Genomic DNA, 19078 nt, shown 5'->3' on the forward strand with positions numbered 1-19078 from the left:
ACATTTTAATAAAGAATACATATCAATAGTAATTCAGAACTTCTCTATATATCATATTGCTTCCTGAGAAAGTAATATTCAATTTCTAAATGTAGATGCCTAGGAAGAATCATCCCCTTTCTGATCACCTCATTGAGCTGAGCTAAGAGGTGAGGCTGAGGTAAAAGGATTACTAATTCCAGGACAGCTTTGGATATATAGCTTCTAGGTCATCCTCAGCTACAGAAGTGAGATATTATACAAACCAGTCCCCCAGAAGCACCTCTTAGAGCCTTTCTCCTTAATTTTGCTCTCCATATCTTCAAGGATTGACCCTGCTGTGCAAATGGAGGACTAGAAGCATTTTTATTTGGAGAGTTCTTAGAGTCTTAGAATGGGGATAAGGAGTAGGCTTTACAAAAGGAAAACGGGAACCTTATAATCCCAGAATTTGGGAGGTTGACACAGGAGGATTGCCATGAGTTCACAGCCAGCCTAGATTAGCAATAAATTCACTGTCAACTGGCCATAGAGTAAGATGTCTTAAAAGTCAATAAAATAATGAAGGGGAACTAGGGACTTAGGTGATACAGCTTTCTGCACTTAATTGTAACAAATTATTTGTTTTCTCCCATCTTTGTACAAAAAGAGCAATGATTTGAGAGGAAATAAGAGATTGATTTTGGCTGAAATCAGGAAAGGCTAAAGATGTATCGTTAAAATTGTGTTATAAAAGTAAAGATTTTTTCAAGTACAAGGATGCTATGAGAGACAAGGAATCCTAAACAAGTGACTTCCTGTTTTGTACACATCAACAGTTCTATTAAAAATGTGAATGACTCCACTATGTATGAAGTAGCAGTGGCCATTTGTACCATAACTGGAAGATTATGTATGAACTGGATAACTATATGAAGGGAACTTCCTGGATTTAACAGTGTTACAGTCAGGTCTGCATTGCTGATAGAAATCACCCAACCAAGAGCAGCTTCTGGGAAAAAGAGGTTTATTTTGGCTTACAGTGTTGAGGGGAAGCTTCACAATGGCAGGTGAAAATGATGGCATGAGCAGAGGGTGGATATCACCCCCTGGCCAACATAAGGTAGAAACAGCAACAGGAGAGTGTGCCAAATACTGGCTTGGGGAAATTGGCTATAATATCACCCATAAGCCCGTCCCCAACAATACACTCCCTCCAGAAGGTGTTAATTCTCAAATCTCCATCAGCTAGGAACCTGGTATTCAGAACACCTAAATTTATGGGGGACACCTGAATCAAACCACCACAAACAGTGTGTATGCTACTAGCTGTTTACATGGTGACACCCTAGAGGAAATTGTTTTGTAGAAGTCAGAATTCCATAGCATCTAGATTTCTATGTTCTTCATTTTTAAATGTTTTTGGGTGGAGGGGATGGGCAAGATATAGGGTCTCATGCATCCCAAACTGGCCTTGACCTCTTGATCTTCCTGCTTCCACCTTTCCAAGTGCTGGGATTATAAGCTTATACTCCCATGCTCAGCCATTTTCCATTTTTTCAAATGAGGCAATGTAAGATAGAAGTAAATTGTCCACAGATCTGATAGTAAACTACTCATGTGATTCTATTTCAAAAGTTTTTCTTAAAATATTTTATTTATTTATAAGGAGAGAGAAAGAGAGAAATAAATGGGTGGGCCAGGGCCTCTAGCCATTGCGAATGAGCCCAGATTCATGTGCCACATTGTACATCTGGCTTTACATGAGTACTGGGGAACTGAACCTGGGTTGTTAGCTTTTGCAGGCAAGTGCCTTAACTGCTGAGCCATCTTTCCAGTGCATGATTAAACTAATGTATTTTTAGTTTTATTTGCTCTTAAGCATTAATTCTAATGACAATGGATACTAGTAGTAATACTTAAAAATTTCCAGTTTACTTATTTCATTTGTATTATGCTCATTTAAGTTGTCAACTACAATTTATTTAATACTGTGTATAAGTGAGTTAGGATTTGGTGTTACTAATTTGTTTTATTTTTTATTTTGTAGGCCAGTTCATGGGTTAATCTTTCTTTTCAAATGGCAGCCTGGAGAAGAACCTGCAGGCTCTGTGGTTCAGGACTCCAGACTTGACACAATATTTTTTGCTAAGCAGGTATGGTCTTCAGGTACTCTTAAACAATCTCATGAGCCAAGGGATTCTAGTCTGTCTTTGTGTGTCTCCTGTAATATTTTTCTTTTGTCCTAGGACCACCTATACATGTTTAAAAATTATTATCCTAAAGAGGTTTAGTTTATGGGATTATATGTCAATATTTGATACATTAGACATTATGACAAACATCTAAAAATAGTTACTAGTTGATTAACAGTAAGATTGTTGCATGTGTGTCTGTATGTGCATGTTATGTTGTCTGGTGTCAGGGACAAACTCAAAGCCTTGAGCATAACAGGAAAGTGCTGTATGATCAGGCCATATCCTCAGCCTCAATCATTCTGTACTCATGGCGATCCTCCTACCCCTGCCTCCCAAGTGCTGGGATTAAAGGTGTGTACCACCACACCTAGCTGACTTTTTGATCCTGCATGATTCTGTGTTGTATTAATGATTAGAAAATTCACTGATCATATACTTCATTCAAGTATTAGCACATTTGATGAGTTGAAGATAAGAAAGTCACATTTGTCTGTGTCATTGGAAAAGCTAACTGTTAAGACGCTTTCCTTTTTTTTTCTTGTTTGATTCAAAATTTCATAAAATCCATGTTGAAGCCAGGTATGGTGGCACATGGCAGAGGTAGCAAAAATGCTTTGGGTTTGAGGCCACTGTGAGACTATATTCCAGGTCAGACTGAGCTAGAGTGAGACCCTACCTTGAAAAAAAAATGTAGATTTAGAATTTTATGACATTCTTATTTTTTAAAAAAAAATTCAATTTATTAATTTTTTTATTTGAGAGAGAGAAGGAGGGGGGGATGGGCATGCCAGGGCCTCTTGCCACTGTAGACTCCAACTCGTGCATCTGGCTTACATAGGTCCTGGAGCATCAAACCTGGGTCCTTTGGCTTTGCAGGAATGCACCTTAACTGCTAAGCCTTCTCCAGCCCAACATTCTACACTTATATGAACATACTTAGTTATGGATACAACATGTGTTTGTACCATCCTTTCCCTTGTCCCTGCCCCCATTCCACTGGAGGTCCTCTTTGATGGGGTTGCTGGTATTTCCCATGGGGTTGTGGCTTATGTGTTGTAAGAGCAGCAGTCAGTTCCTGAGTGGGGTGGGGGGAATGACTCTGGGCATGATGTCCCAACCTGAGGCTCTTATAATTTTTCCACCTCCTCTTCTGCAAAATTCCTGAGCCATGTTGGGTATGTTTGAAGTCTACTTCAGTGATGAGCTCTGAGGCACCTCTAAATCTCTGCTTTGGTATGTGTTGGGTATCCTGAGCATCTGTCTCCTTCCCCTTGGCACTAATTATCAGCCTCACCATGAAAAGAGCACTCTTGCTTGTCCCAATTCCCCTGTGATTTCACCTGGGCCTTGGTTGAAGTGCGGAGGGGTGGTTTATCTCTTTGGTCTCCCTACCTTCTGAAAAATAAAAACAGGATCCAATGGAGAGTGAAGTCAGCATTGGTTAATTTGGATAAGTAAGTGTTACTAGTTTAGAGAGAAGTTGATGTATGTAGTCCCTCTTTTAGCCAGAGACTAGTGAGAGCTTAACATTGGAGAGCATAATCTTTGTCTCCATAGTATTCTGATCTGGTTCCTAGTTCCAGATATGGGCTCCTTTACACTGAGCAGATCTCTTAGCCAACCTGAAAGCTATTGCTTACCCACCAAGGCTGTGTGCCACCATTGCACGGGTGTGCACTTCTTGTCAGGGTGTTGGCTTCTGAGTAGCAGGAGCTAGACCCCTGGTTGTTCAGACAGTTCTTGGCCACTTTTCTCTGGTAGCTAATGTAGCACTGTGGTGGTTTGAATTGATGGGCCCCAATATATTCAGTTTTTTATTTGTTTGTAGTTTGCATCTGCAGCCACCTGGCTGGAGGCAGTGACACAGGGTGAATTTTTAGGTGTGGTGGTGGGTTTCAGATTTCAATCTAAAGATTGCATAGTGTGCCTAGCTGGAGTTCCTTTGTGTGCTTTTCTCTCTCTTCTTGGACCTGTGAAGGCAGGCCAGGTTCTTCTGCCATTTATGGGACTTCCCCTGGATCTGTAAGCTTCAGTAAATATCCCTTCCTCCATAACTGTGTCTGGTCTGAAAGTTCATCTCGGTGAACCTGAAGCTGTCTGCTGTAAGCACTTTCCAGCACTAGACAGGCTAACAGTCTGGGAACTGGCTCTCTTCCAGATTCTAGTTGGGTCTCTCCATGTTTTGTATTGGCAGCATATAGTGTCTTTAGCAATAGGGTCTTACCTTTTGCCTCAGGCAGGTAATCAAGTGCTTTGACAGAAGTCTGTCCTGTTTTGGGGAAGTCATAGGTCTCTCTGATCAACAGTTCATTGTTAATTCTCCCATTGCATTCCACATAATATTAAACACTTGTACAACAATGTCAGAATTTAGTAAGAATAATTTTTTCTGCTATATAAAATTTCTTCAGTGAAAGTGACCTTGTTTTGTTTCTTCTAACTGGATATGTATGTCAGTGAAGTGGTTTAATGCTGCTGTTAAGATTAATGCTGAAAAGGCAACAGGAGTCAGAGCAAGGGGGTTAGAGAGTATAACCTGCTATTAATGAACAAAATAAAATTTTTAAAAATGTGCAGGTAAGTAAAAGATAGACTGAAAAGATCGATAAAGTATTGCTTTCAGACAGCAGGGTAAGTGTGAAATGGGAAAGGAACTAATGGTTTTCTTGATAAGCCGTTACTGCTGTTTAACTTTAAAACTGATTACCTTAATTAAGTTAATAAAAATTATTTAAAATGGAAAAAATGATACTGAAATACTATCACCTTTATACATCATTGCTTTTATACTATCAGTGCAAATGGAAAAGCAAGCAGATAAAAAGGTAAAACTGTATTAGAATTATGCTAGAAATAATTGAGTTGACAAAGCCTCTTGAAAAGACCCTTAGTTATTCCTTGAGAGCTGTGGCCCACATGTTGAGGACTGTCATTCTAGTATATACAATGGTCAGAAAAAAAAAAAAAATGATACGAGAGCAAGAATTCTGAGCTCTACAGTCCACCGTTGATTAGTTTCTAGTTCTCTCACTTTTCTTTTTGGTGTCTATATGATATATATTCATGTGTATGAGTGTGGTACATATGTGTGTTTGTACTGTAGAGACAGCTTTAGATGTTGGTCCTCTCCTACCTTGTTTTTGAGGTAGGGTCTCACTCTAGCTCAGGCTGACCTGGAATTTACTATGTAGTCTCAGGGTGGCCCTGAACTCATGGTGATCCTCCTACCTCTGTCTCCCAAGTGCTGGGATTAAAGGCGTGTGCCACCATGCCCAGCTCTCTCTACCTTTTTTCAAGGTAGGCTCTCACTGTAGCCCAGGCTGACCTGGAATTCACTATGTGTGGTGGTTTGATACAGGTGTCCCCCATAAACTTAGGTGTTCTGAATGCTAGGTTCCCAGCTGATGGAGATTTGGGAATTAATGCCTCCTGGAGGGAGTGTATTGTTGGGGGCGGGCTTATGAGCTTTATAGCTAGTTTCCCCATGCCAGTGTTTGGCACACCCTCCTGTTGCTGTGGTCCACCTTATGTTGGCCAGGGGGTGATGTCCACCCTCTGCTCATGCCATCGTTTTCCCCTGCCATCGTGGAGCTTCCCCTCGAGCCTGTAAGCCAAACTTTTTCCCAGAAGCTGCTCTTGGTTGGGTGATTTCTAACAGCAGTGCGAACTGGACTGCAATACTATGTAATCTCAGGGTGGCCTCGAACTCATGGTGATTCTCCTACCTCTGCTTTCTGAGTGCTGAGATTAAAGGTGTGCACCACCACGCCTGGCCTTGTTCCTACCTTTTTTGCGGCATGGTCATTCTTTGTATTACCACTGCATTCATTAGGTTAGCTGGCTGTGAGCTTCTGAGAGAGTCTTGTCTCCACCTCCCATCTCACTGAAGACATGTTAGGATTACAGACACAAGTTTCTGGGTCCAGCTTTCCATGAGTTCTGGAGATCTGAACTCAGATCCTAATGTTTATGTGTCAACTACTTTATACCCTGAGCCATAGTTCTGTTATATTTCGATCTTACTGTAATTTGATGTTTTCTTTTTTTCTTTGTTTTGTTCCAGCTGTTTGTAAGATGTCAAATTAGTGATTTCTAAGTAATGTTGCTTTTGTGCTATTTTATACTAACTTCTTATCAAACTGATAGGCCAACTCCCCATTAATTTTTACTAATTTGCTTAGTATATGCCTCATAAGCCTGGTTAGAGATGTACAGAATACATCATCTTTGATTTTAGATTTCAAAGACTTACCACAAGATTTGCAATGCAGAGTACCTGGACTATTAGTAACATTTTTAGAACTTAAAAGTCCAAAGCAAGAATTTTTTTTTTTTTTTTTAGTTTTTTGAGGTAGGATGTCACTCCAGTCCAGGCTGACCTGGAATACACTATGTATTCTCAGGGTGTCCTCAAACTCATAGCAATCCTCCTGCCTCTGCCTCCCAAGTTCTAGGATTAAAGGCACGTGTCACCATACCCGGCTTTGAAGCAGGAATTTGAGACCAGCTTGGACAACATAGCACTCCTCAAAAATTCATTAAAATTGTATTTAGTTCTGATAAGGTTATATAGATTAACTAATGGATTAGTATTTTCAGTTAATAGAATTGTATCAGCTTAGGTAACACCACATGTTATGCTAATCTAATGCTATAATTTGTAAGTATGGAAGTCTGTGTGTTTATATCATTAAGTAATAAGAAGTTACTTAGTTACTTAGTGGTTAGAGTGCTTGCTTAGCATGTACAAGACCCTGAATTCATTTCCTATCACCACTAATGTATAAGAGGAGGGGAGATTGGTTTTGTATCAGTTAAACAATTGCATCCCAGTGGTTGTATATAAGGACCCAGGAATGACATTTCAGTAATGCGTCTCTGCAAAACTTGTTATATTACTGATGAAAAGCGAAAACATTACTGGTTTCCTTTCAGTTTGACTACATTCATTCAGCCTTTCCGGAAGAAAGAGTGATTCAGTAGTTAGAGGCACTTGTGGATTTCAAGGAAAGATGTTACATTTACCATCTGTGGCTTTTTGTGTGTATTTAAATTTTTTTAAATTTATTTATTAGAGACAGAGAGATAGAGAAAGTGAGAATGGGTGTGCCAGGGCCTCCAGCCACTGCAAACAAACTCCAAACACATGTACCACCATGTGCATCTGGCTTACATGGGACCTGGAGAATTGAACCTGGGTCCTTAGGCTTCACAGGCAAGTGCCTTGACTGCTAAGCCATCTCTCTAGCTCCTTTTGTGCATTTTCATTCTAAAAGTTACTTATGTTACTTATTGGTCAAGGATGATTGCTGCAGGCTAGAGGCTTGTTGGTTAAGCGCTTGTTTGTGAAGCCTAAGGACCCTGGTTTGAGGCTTGTTTCCCCAGCACCCACGTTAGTCAAATGTACAAGGGGACACGTATGTCTGGAGTCTGTTTACAGTGGCTGGAGGCCCTGATGTGCTCATTCTCTCTATTTCTCCCTATCTGCCTCTTTCTCTGTCTGTTGCTGTCAAATAAATTTAAAAAAGTGATTGCTGGATCTTCAGTCATTCAATGTTAGCTCCACATTCCAGATAACAGGAAGGGGTAGCACTCTGTAACATTCATGAACATTACATATAGTACATGAACATGTCACATGCTTACTTCTTTCTCTTTACCCAAATACTTAGTAATAGGAGTTAGCAGCAAAGGAAACTAGGAAAGTTGTTTTCATTTCAGGTGGCCATGGGCTGAGCCAAAATTTGGGCCATCTAATATAAGAAGGATGAAATTGGCTTATTGTCCTTATGTTCTTCATATAAATTTCAGAACGATTAAGTTGTATAAAAAATTGCACTGAAATTGTGAGTGGAAAAGCACTGAATGTCAGTTGAGGAAGAAATATATGTATTTATGATCTTTTTCTTAAAATGTTTACTTTTTGAGTTTTTTGAGGTGGGGTCTTGCTCTATCCCCAGCTGGCCTGGAATTCACTATATAGCCTCAGGGTGGCCTCCAATTTACTGTGATCCTCCTAACTGCCTCTCCAGTGCTGGGATTAAAGGTGTGTGCCACTATACCCTGCTGAGTTTTTTATATATATACTTGATTTTTTAAAATATATTTTCAAGTTTTTAAATATTTATTTATTTATTTATTTATTTTTTCGAGGTAGGGTCTCACTCTAGCTCAGGCTGACCTGGAATTCAGTATGTAATCTCAGGGTGTCCTTGAACTCATGGTGATCCTCCTACCTGTGCCTCACAAGTGCTAGGATTAAAGGTATGCACCACCACACCCTGCTTGTGTTTTTTTATATTTCTGTTTGGATGTTCACATTTATTTTTCCCCAATAATCTGCTAGTTCATTTAATTCTGCTTATTAATTTTTCTAATATTAAGTTATACTTCCATACCTAAACTAAGACCAGTTGGTCATAGTATGATAACTTTTCATGTACTGTTAGATTAAATATTATAGTATTTTTGTCTAAGGTTTTTACATCTATATTTGTGAATGAAATGTTAGTTTTTTTTTTTTTATTATAGTGGCTTTGACTAATTTTAGTATTAAGGTTGTGCTAGCTTCATGAACTAAATCAGCACTTCCCCTTATTTTGATTACCTTGAAGAGTTTCCATAAAATTAAGGTAGTTTCTTCAAATTTTGGCCAAGTAGCCCGTTGAAACATCTGAGGTTGGTGTTTGTGAGAATATTCTAAATTATATCTTCAGTTTAGTTAGTAAAGGACTATTCAGGCCTTTTATTTCTGCCTGAGTTGGTTCTGTGTTTTCCCAGAATTTCCTACCTTCAGCATCACTTTTCAAAGTTGGTTTTTGTGGTCATTAGTATTCCTTTGTCATTCTATCTTATTTTAATTTTAGGCTTATTTTTTATTAAAATATTTTATTGAGCTGTAGGGATGGCTTCGTGGTTAAGACACTTGCCTGTGAAGCCTGAGGACACAAGTTCATTTCCCTAGCACCTATGTAAGCCAGATGCACAAAGTGGTGTATGTTTCTGGAGTTTGTTTGCAGCAGCTGGAGACCCTGATGCATGTCAACAGAGAGAGAGAGAGAGAGAGAGAGAGACAGAGACAGAGAGAGAAAAGAAAGAAGGAAAGAGAGAGAAAATAGGTGCACTAAGGCCTCCAGGTGCTGCAAACAAACTCCAAATGCGTGCTCTTCTTTGTGCATCTGGCTTTACGTGGGTACTGAGGAATTGAACTCAGGTCCTTAGGCTTCTCAGGCAAGTGCCTTACTTGTTGAGCCATCTCTTCAGCCCCTAGGCATATTCTTTATTCCTAGATTTTGTTTGTTTGTTTGTTTTGTTTTTTGAGTTTGGGTCTCACTCTAGCCCAGGCTGACCTGGAATTCACTATGTAATTTCAGGGTGGCCTTGATCTCACGGCAATCCACCTACCTCTGCCTCCCCTCCCAAGTGTTGGGATTAATGGCGTGCGCCACCACACCCAGCTCCTAGATTTCTTATTTACATATTTGTGTAAAATTTTAAAATTTTATTAGTTTACCTTTTTAAAATTTTTAATCTACTTCAGTCTTTTCTTTGAGTCTTTGAAGAATTATTTATTTTATAATTTTTCTATTAAATCTTTTAGGTAATCTCAAGGTTAGTTATTTACAAGTTAATAAATAGCCCCCTTCTACATCTGTACCCATAATACAACCATTATCTTCTTTAAATGACATAATTTTTTCTTTATCAAAACTCTTCCTCACATCTTAGAAGGAATCTCATTTTCTGTGACCTAGTCCCACTCATGTTTTCAAAGCTCTATGAAAATTTCATATTTACAGAGAAACCTCTAATATTCCAGACTAAGCTGATTTCATAGTTTACTATTTTGGTTTTCTTTTGTTTGTATCTTTTTGAGGAACATTTCTTTCTAAATTATTCATGAACGGCACATTTACTTCAGTACCTTTGTTTGTTTTATTTTGTAGTTTTGGGTCTCACTGTGTTGATAAGGCTGGTTCCTTAACACTTAAGCTCAAGAGCTTCTCTTTTTTTGGCCTCCTTAGTAGATGTGACCGTATCTGTGTGTGTGTGTGTGTGTGTGTGTGTGTGTGTGTGTGTGTGTGTGAGATTTTCTCTTCAAGAAGCCTGAGTTAACCTTGTGTACTATTTACTTATTTATTTATTTATTTACTTTGTTTTACAAGGTAGGGTCTCACTCTAGTCCAGGCTGACCTGGAACTCACCATGTAGTCTCAAGGTGGCCTTGAACTTACGGCAATCCACCTACTTCTGCCTCCTAAGTGCTGGGATTAAAAGTGTCCGCCACCATGCCTGGCCTGTTTTTTTTATTGACTAATAAATATTAAAATTTTGTTAATTTATATTGCTATAATTATGATTCAATAAAAATTGACTATAAATGTTACTTTAGTATTACCCTCTGGGCATCTGCAGTGTTCTTTGAAACATGGAAAAGAAGTTTTTCTGTATTTCCGGGTTTATATAGTCAAATGGCTGCAATCTCAAGATAACAACATGAATTTGTGAACTTGGTTTTGTATAACAGATAGGGAATAGATGGAATCTGATCAACTACGCACTTTATAAGCTGTCAAAGGGATTTAAGGAGAATTCTGGACCAGCTTTATTTGTGACCCCCTGCTCTAACCTGGTGTGTATGGTTGAATTCTGCTATCTTAAAAATGTTTTAAAAGCCAGAATAATAGAATACTTACAGTAAAATACTCAAAACAAGCTAAAGATTAAAAATTGGTATAGTATAATTAAATTTTATTATAATAGATTTTTTGGGCCATGAGTTATAAAGTTCTCCAACAACATATTTTTGTTATAAATATATCCTACTTTATAGTAATAAAATGATGTTATATGTATTCCATGAGTACAAGGGCTATATCTCCCTTACTCACTGTTTGTCTAATATTATGACCAAATCTAGTACATAATCAATACTCTGTGAATATTATTAGAGTAAATAAATGGCTTTACACTTTTAAATTTTTATTTTATAAAAATTTGTACTATGTATAACATAACCACTTGGTGGCACTAAATTCATTTAAAATTTGAGGTAGTTTTATACCTATGCACACTATAACTACTATTCTTCACATATATAGAAGAGTTATAGACAATTCACATTATTTATATACAATGAAATCAATTACTACATGACTTTTTTCTCTCTCTAATGTGTACAGTGATGGATTTGAAGTCCTTATGTTGTAGAAAGGTTTGTTAGGATGTCTCTGTGGCCTTCTACCCTAGACTAGCTTTGGGTATGAGTATCTTTAATATGATATGTGTGGTAGTTTGAATGGTTGGCCCCCAGTGTATTTAGGATCTAATTAAAGTTTGTAGTTTAAATCTGTAGCTATCTGGCTAGAGGAGATATTACTGGCAGATCTTAGGGCCTAGCCCTAAGGTGTGGTGGTAGATTTGGAATTCCAGCCTAAAGATATGTAAAGTGTTTGAGTTTTGTCTAGAGTTCCAAAGTGTGTTTGTTTCTTGGTGATGGCCTTTTTTTTTTTTGACCTGTGAAAGGCCAGTTTTCTCTGTCATTATGGAACTTCCCCTCTATCTTCAGTAAATTCCTTCCTTTATAACTGTCTGGTCAGAAAGTTAATCTCGGTGACCTGAGGCTACTACAGAATTGGTACCAGAAGTAGGGTGAGATAAATCTGACCATGAAGATTTTGGTCTTTTAAAACTTTTGTTTTGGAGCAATGGGCATGGACTTGATACTTGCAACTGAAGATACCTTCTGGAGGAGTAAGCTAAGTCTTATGGACTATTATGAGGAAAGGTTGAAAATGCTAAGTGCAGAGAGAATTGAACTTGGAAGCTTGGCTGATGAGCTTTCTAAGAGGAGGGAAAGACTGCATAAAACCTTGCTGGAACTGTTTAAGGGCTGGCTCCGTTCTGCTGCCCAGGCTTAGAGAGTTAGATCAAGGTTAAATTTCTAATGGGCTGATATACTTGGCTAAAGATACTGGACTGAGAGATTTAAGATTTTAAGTTGGAAAAACTCAAGCAATTTAAAATTACAGGCACTGAGACTGGTTTTAGGTTGCTGAAGCTGCTGTTGTCCAACACACTAGCATCCTTAATTAAGGAAGATGGCCCAACTGTTTTACATTAAAACAATGGAGAGGATGCCCGAGGAAAGACTATGATAGACATGCAAACTCTTTTGGAAAAGAGTTGACTGGAGAGCCTGCTTTTCAAGGTTACAATTTATTTAGTCCCTGAATTAAGAATATGGCTGTGTCCTGTACATCTGGTATTGGTTTTGGAAGCATGAAAAATGCATGAAGTGGATCATGATGTGCATACATGGTTCCAGAGCTGCTGCTGAGATGTGTCATGTGATAGGGTATGATGACCCTGATATGCTGGCAAAGCCATTGGAAGATGAACAGTGGTTTACATGGAGACCCAAATATGTTTTAGATATACCAGGACTATACAAGGCCACCATGGAGGTTGTTGGTTAGGGATGGAAGTTTTCCAGGCTACTCTGCCCAGCTGGAGGAATGAAATTGGAAAATCTGAAGACTGTCAGTCACTGGTTGTATTGGACTTGAACAACAAAAGTTTGATGTTTGCTTGATGGTTGGTTGTGTTTGCACTGTTCCAGTCTTCCTGTTATACCTTATAACAGTTGAGAATTTTACTTTGAACCTTTTCATGTTAAAAGTATATAATTTGTTTTGATTTTACAGGACTCACAATTAAGAAACAATCTTAATTCTCAGATGAGACTTAGGACTTTGGAACTATCTTAAGTTATTAATGACTGTGAGAACCTTTAAAATTGGACTGCATATAACTTACAATGTGAGATGGTTATGAATCTATTGTGGGCCAAGGGCTGAATGAGGTAATTTGAATGGATGACCTGCAATATATTCAGGATCTTATTAAAATTTGTAATTTAGACCTACAACCACCTGGCTGGAAGAGGAGTCACTGGGTGGATTTTAGCCATAAGGTGTGGTGGTGGATTTGGAATTCCATTCTAAAGATATGCAAAGTGCTTGAGTTCTGCCTAGGATTCCTGAAGTGTGCTTGCTTTTTGGTGGTGCCTTTTTCTCTCTTTGCTTGGACCTGTGAAAGCAGACCCGCTTCTTCTGCCAGTATGGAACTTCTGCTCTGTCTTCAATAACTTCCTTCTTCCCCAACTGTGCTTGGTCTGGAAGTTCATCCTAGATGTGAGGCTGTCCACTACAAAATGATAATTGAAAAATGTGTGGTTAAGTACAAATTTTAACTTGTAATTTCACTCCTGCCACTACTGTCCTCAGACATTTTCACCACAAATAATTTGGCTTAAGACTACGGAACAACTAAAAATTAGGAAGTTTTAGTAAGTTACATTTATGGTCTCTTTTGATCATTAAATCTTCATCAAACCAGACTTAGTGGTACCAGCCCAGCTACTCTGGAGGTTGAGGCAGCATGAAGATCACAGGTTAAAGGCCTGCCTGGACAATAGAATGAGTTCAGGGCCACTATGGGCAATTTAGCAAGACCCTGTCTCAAAAAATTAAATAAATAAATATACTGAGGATGTGTTCAAGGTCAGTGATAGAATACTTGGCTGGCTTGTGCAAGCTGTAGGTTCAATCCCCAGTACTAGAATAACAAACTAAGAAATACAAAACAAATTTTCATTCAAACTTACTAACAGCTGAGTTAGACCAAAATACTTGAAACAATATTAAAAAGCAACAGTATTGGGCTGGAGAGATGGCTTAGCGGTTAAGCGCTTGCCTGTGAAGCCTAAGGACCCCGGTTTGAGGCTCGGTTCCCCAGGTCCCACGTTAGCCAGATGCACAAGGGGCCGCACGCATCTGGAGTTCGTTTGTAGTGGCTGGAGGCCCTGGTGCGCCCATTCTCTCTCTCTCTGTCTATTTGCCTCTCTCTCTCTGTCACTATGCCAAATAAATAAATAAAAATAAACAAAAAAAAAATTAAAAAAGAAAAGCAACAGTATTAATGGGGTTCTGGACCTCTCACTACTTTCCTTAACTTATCAATTATAACATGGCTTTGAATACAAAATACTTTGAGAGAAATTACTGAAGGGTGTCAGTGCTAGGCGTGTTAAGACTCAGAAGCAATGCTGCTCACTAATAGAGATCACAGACTTGCATTTCTCAGACATGTGGAGATCAAATTGTTTGAATTAGAATACTTGTAAAATCTTAAAAGGTTTTAATGATACCAAAAGTAAGACTTATAGGAATTAAAAAGGAAACATAATCAAAACCTTTTCTTCCAAAACAGGCAGGGAAATAATTAAAACTGTTAGTTAGCATCATTGAAAAAACTAATTAGAAAGTATTTAATTGCAGTCTAGTTACAAAAAAAAAAAAAAGAAAAAAAAACACAATAGGACTAAGCTATGTTTTAACTTTGTAACCAATCAACTGCTGGAATTCATACTGATCATGAGGGTTTTTCCAGTTCTGTGGTCTTAACATTGTATGGAGTGTAGAAGGAATTGCTTTCCAGAAAGTCCTGTTGGAAAGCCCACATGTATATACAGAGCCAGCTTAGCATGATGGCTAAGTATACAAATTCTACAACCAGACTGTCATCTCTTGAATAGTTGTGTGCCTTTGGGAAGTCAGTTAACTTCTTTGTGACTTAGGTACCATAAGCATAAAATAAGAATATGACTTTCCTAGTTTGTTGAGAATGAAATAATTAGTGTATGTGAAGTACCTAGAAAAGTTCTTGGTACATAACAGGTGCTACTAAAAGTATCTCCTTTGGCTAGAATATAGGGTCCATGTTATTTTTTGAGCATTTAACAATAAGATGAGAACACTATGATTTGTGATTGAGTGATAAGGAATATGTGAACAATATACATTCTCCTTAGAGATTCAAGTGAGGTTAGAAACAATATGAACTGTTGCAGAATTTCTCTGAAAGCCATCTAGAGGAGTTACAGTTCGTGCTGAGTATTGAAATGCAGGTTGAATTTGGAAATGAAGTAAGTACAGAAGGACAAGTTCTCTGGGCATTATCATCTGTTTTGAGTTAGGATGATTGGTCTGAACTGGACTAGTTTTCACTAATTTTATGAATTACTCAGTTTCTTCTTATAGTCATCAAGAATTTTAGCAAATTCTATAAAATAAACTAAAATGTAGAATAAATGTTTATGTTATGTTAAGACTGTATGAAACAGAGTTTGAAAACCTTTAATAAGATCACACCTATGAATATCCACTGCATTCTAAAATTTGAAAACTTTTATATTTTGGGGATCATTGTCACCAGGTAGGTTTTCCTTTTAGTTCGTAATATTCTTCCCTTTTATATTTTCTAGGTAATTAATAATGCTTGTGCTACTCAAGCCATTGTGAGTGTATTATTGAACTGTACTCATCAAGATGTCCATTTAGGAGAGACATTGTCAGAATTTAAAGAATTTTCACAAAGTTTTGATGCAGCTGTGAGTACAAAATTCTTAATCCTGAAATCATAAAATGACATATTTGTGATAGTTCTTATTTTAATAAGTTACTTTAAAAATTATTTTAGATGAAAGGTTTGGCCTTGAGCAATTCAGATGTGATCCGACAAGTGCACAACAGTTTTGCCAGGTAAAGAGATGACATTACCTACGTCCTGATTGTGGTGATGGTGGTGGTGGTTTTTGCATCTTTGCATCTCACTATCTTTTCTTTACCATAGACAGCAGATGTTTGAATTTGATGCAAAGACAGCAGCCAAAGAAGAGGATGCTTTTCATTTTGTCAGTTATGTTCCAGTGAATGGAAGACTGTATGAGTTGGATGGATTGAGAGAAGGACCAATTGATTTAGGTAATTTGCTTCATGTTCTTGGTATTTCATATCAGACAAGGAGAAATAAGATTGACTTTTCATCCTTATTTTAGCTGTGGTTCTATTTAAATTTTGAAGGTTACAGCTACCTTTATGCAGTTTGAATGGCTGTAAGCTCCTGATGAAATTAAATAGTAGTATGTAGGAAGGACATGTTGGCTATGACAGTTAAGTTTGGGCCTTGGATTTTCTTCTGAGGGAAAATGTGTGGTTGGTTCGTTGGTTTGTTTGCCTCCTTTTGAGACAGGGTCTTTCTGTATAGTTAGTTTGGGCCTGAGCTTGTGATCCTTCTGATCCTGCCTCGCAGTTGCTGGGATTACACGAATTCACCACTATGCCTAACTCACTCCATAGTCTATATTTTATTTTTTAGCTAACTTTAAAAATTATTCTTGGAAGTAGGAGGATATAATGACCTCAGAAATAAAAAAATAAAGAAAAAAAGTCACCCTGGGAGATCTCTAACATTACCTTTGCAACAACTGTGGGGATTGACCTTCAGCGAGAAAGAAAACTCCTATGAAACCCTAACCATGCAATAAAAAGGAAATTGAGGTCAGGAGTGATGACACACTCCTTTAATCCCAAGAGAGGCAGAGTTAGGAGAGTGTAAAAGTTTGAGGCCACTCTGAGACTACTCCCTATGTAGAGAAAAAAAATTACTCTTGGAGGGCGGGAGGCTTAGGGGAGAGTAGCAGAGCTGGCACTGCTGCACGTTGGTTCTGAGGCGGAGCAGGCATCAGCTGTAAGCTCAGCCTCATCTCCAAGGCAGAGGTCGGCTATCAGTGCATCCTCTACACCATAGCCCTGGACAAAGTTTGAACCTTTGGTACAGAAGACAGACCAACAGGTTGTCTACTACCACTGCGAAATTAAGTTTTTGAGTACATTATATTTCGTGGGAGTGACATGAAAGACCTCCGTGTGAGCCACCAAAACCCAGTGTTCTTTGCCTTAGAACCCAACTGTTGTTCAGTCTTCACTAGAGTCATCATCATCTTCATTCCAGTCAGTGGGCTCCTGTGGACCTGTGGGCAGGAAGCCAACGTATAGCCAGTTAGTTCAGTCCAAGTATGTCGCTCAGGCAGCAGTTTGGTGCTGTTTGTGTGGTGCAAGCTTTTTGACTTCCTTTGGAACAGAAACATCAAACAGCACGGTCCTGTCCCAAAGTAGTGCAGTGGTTTCTGCCTTTACACAGGATACCAGATGTATAAGAACAGTTATCTCAGGGTCAATCAAAAAAAAAGAGAAAAAGTCCAGTGTTGGAGCAAGCACTGCAGACCACCTCGGCCCACTTATCTCTTCCAGCACCTGTTGAGAGATGGAGCCCTCTGTTCACCAGGCCTTTGCCACTGACCAGCCAGAGAGCAATAGAGAACCAAGAGCACAGGCGAGCTGAAGCACACAAAATCTCAAGGCCAGAAAACATGAATGATCATTTCAGAAATGACAGCGAAAAACAAATAGCTCCAGGTGCTCTATCAGCTCCAAAGAGAAGGCACAGGGGTCTTCAAGGAGGCAGGGGAAGATTTGGTATTCATTCACACCAGTCCGGTGAAACTTGAGAAAGACTTTGACTTTGAAAGTGCAAATGCACAGTTTAACAAGGAGGAGATCGGAGAGTTTCATAGAAACAAGAGAAGCCTGTAAATGGTTAAGATAAAGGAGACTTGGGAGTGCCTATACAAAACAGTGAAGGAAATGCTGATGACGAATATCTGCTTGGTTCTAATTGCTGTTATGACAAGACTAAATCCTTTTTCGACAATATTTCTCGTGATGATTACAGAGAAAGGAGACCAACCTGGGCTGAAGAAAGGTTAAAGCTGAAATGTTTGGAATCCCACTTCATCCAAACTGGTACCAAGGCAGAGGAGGTCTTGGTTTCCGTGGTGGCACAGGTCATGGTGGTGGAGGTAGCTGAGGAGGGACCTTCACGCCGTTTTAAGATTTTGTGGTGGATTCTGAGAAGGCCCTGGGGGCAGAGTGTTTCCAGGTTTTGACTACAGGAAAACCACGGCTTTTGAACCCTATACGGTTGGGGTTGGTCATATGGCTTTCTGAAAGAAAGACAGCACAGTCACTGCATAGTCTATAGACAAGGCTTCAAAAAAGTGAATTTCTTCCCGGTTCTGGAAATTTATTTCAGTTTTTGTGAAGAATGAAGTAACTCTTCTGTATTTGCCACCAGAAAAAAAAAGAAAACCAAAAACCCTTAGAGAACTTAAAAGGTTATTGTTATCATTGTTAACCTACTGATGAGGGTCAGCAAACCTTATCATTTTGCATTAAAATATTTTCAACAGGTGGCATGGTGGCTTACACCCTTAATCCCAGAATTTGGGAGGATGAAATAGGAAAATTGGCCTTAAATTTGAGGCCAGTTTGGGTCAGAGTGAGACCCTGCTTTAAAAAAATAAACAGCTAAAAAATTATTTTTTTATGTTTAATTGGATCATTTAGAATTACATTCATTTTTTAGGAATGCATTAACTAGTTTTCTTCAAAATTTCTATTTAGACAGTACATTAATGTTCAAATCTTTCTGCCAGAAGCTGACTTTGTTTGTTGTTAGCCTTGAACCAAATGCTATGTGCTTATCAAGGGTGAGAATAGAATCTATGATTCTGAAATATTACTAAAAAATAAGGTCGCTGAAGTATTCTTTTTGTGTAATGGTGTTAGGAAAACTGGATATTCATATGTAGAAGAATAAAACCAGATCCATATCTCTTATCTTGGATAGAAATGAGTTCAGAATGGATCAAAGTCCTTAACACAAGATCTGACTTTGAAACTGATAGAGGAAAATCTAGGTAAAATACTTGAAGATATATGCATAGGTAAGGAGTTTCTGTACAGGATTCTAATAGCATCAGAATTAATCCTAAGGAATGACCAATGGGATTACATGAAATTTAAAAAGCATTTGAGCAAAGTAAGCAATATGAAAATGAGGAGATAGCCTACATAATAGGAAAAATATCTTTGCCAACTACACATCAGACAAGTGATTGGTTCATTAGTACCAAAAAAAGGTACAAATTCAACACTAATCCCCAAATTTCCTTTAAA

General features: G+C 38.4%; 1 protein-coding gene and 1 pseudogene across 3 annotated transcripts in view; both read left to right on the plus strand.

Moving 5' to 3' along the window:
• Uchl5 (ubiquitin C-terminal hydrolase L5) overlaps positions 1-19078 on the plus strand; it is a 45161-nt gene that overhangs the window by 5083 nt on the left and 21000 nt on the right. For all 3 annotated transcript variants that reach the window (XM_004659514.2, XM_004659515.2, XR_006635739.1), the window contains exons 3-6: positions 2009-2114; positions 15484-15609; positions 15699-15760; positions 15852-15982. In XM_004659514.2, the coding sequence (XP_004659571.1) occupies positions 2009-2114; positions 15484-15609; positions 15699-15760; positions 15852-15982 (425 nt within the window). The remainder of the gene's footprint in view (positions 1-2008; positions 2115-15483; positions 15610-15698; positions 15761-15851; positions 15983-19078) is intronic.
• On the plus strand, positions 16207-17927 carry LOC105944074 (annotated as a pseudogene).

This window comes from Jaculus jaculus, chromosome 1, assembly GCF_020740685.1.
Source record: "Jaculus jaculus isolate mJacJac1 chromosome 1, mJacJac1.mat.Y.cur, whole genome shotgun sequence".
Taxonomy (NCBI): Eukaryota; Metazoa; Chordata; class Mammalia; order Rodentia; family Dipodidae; genus Jaculus; species Jaculus jaculus.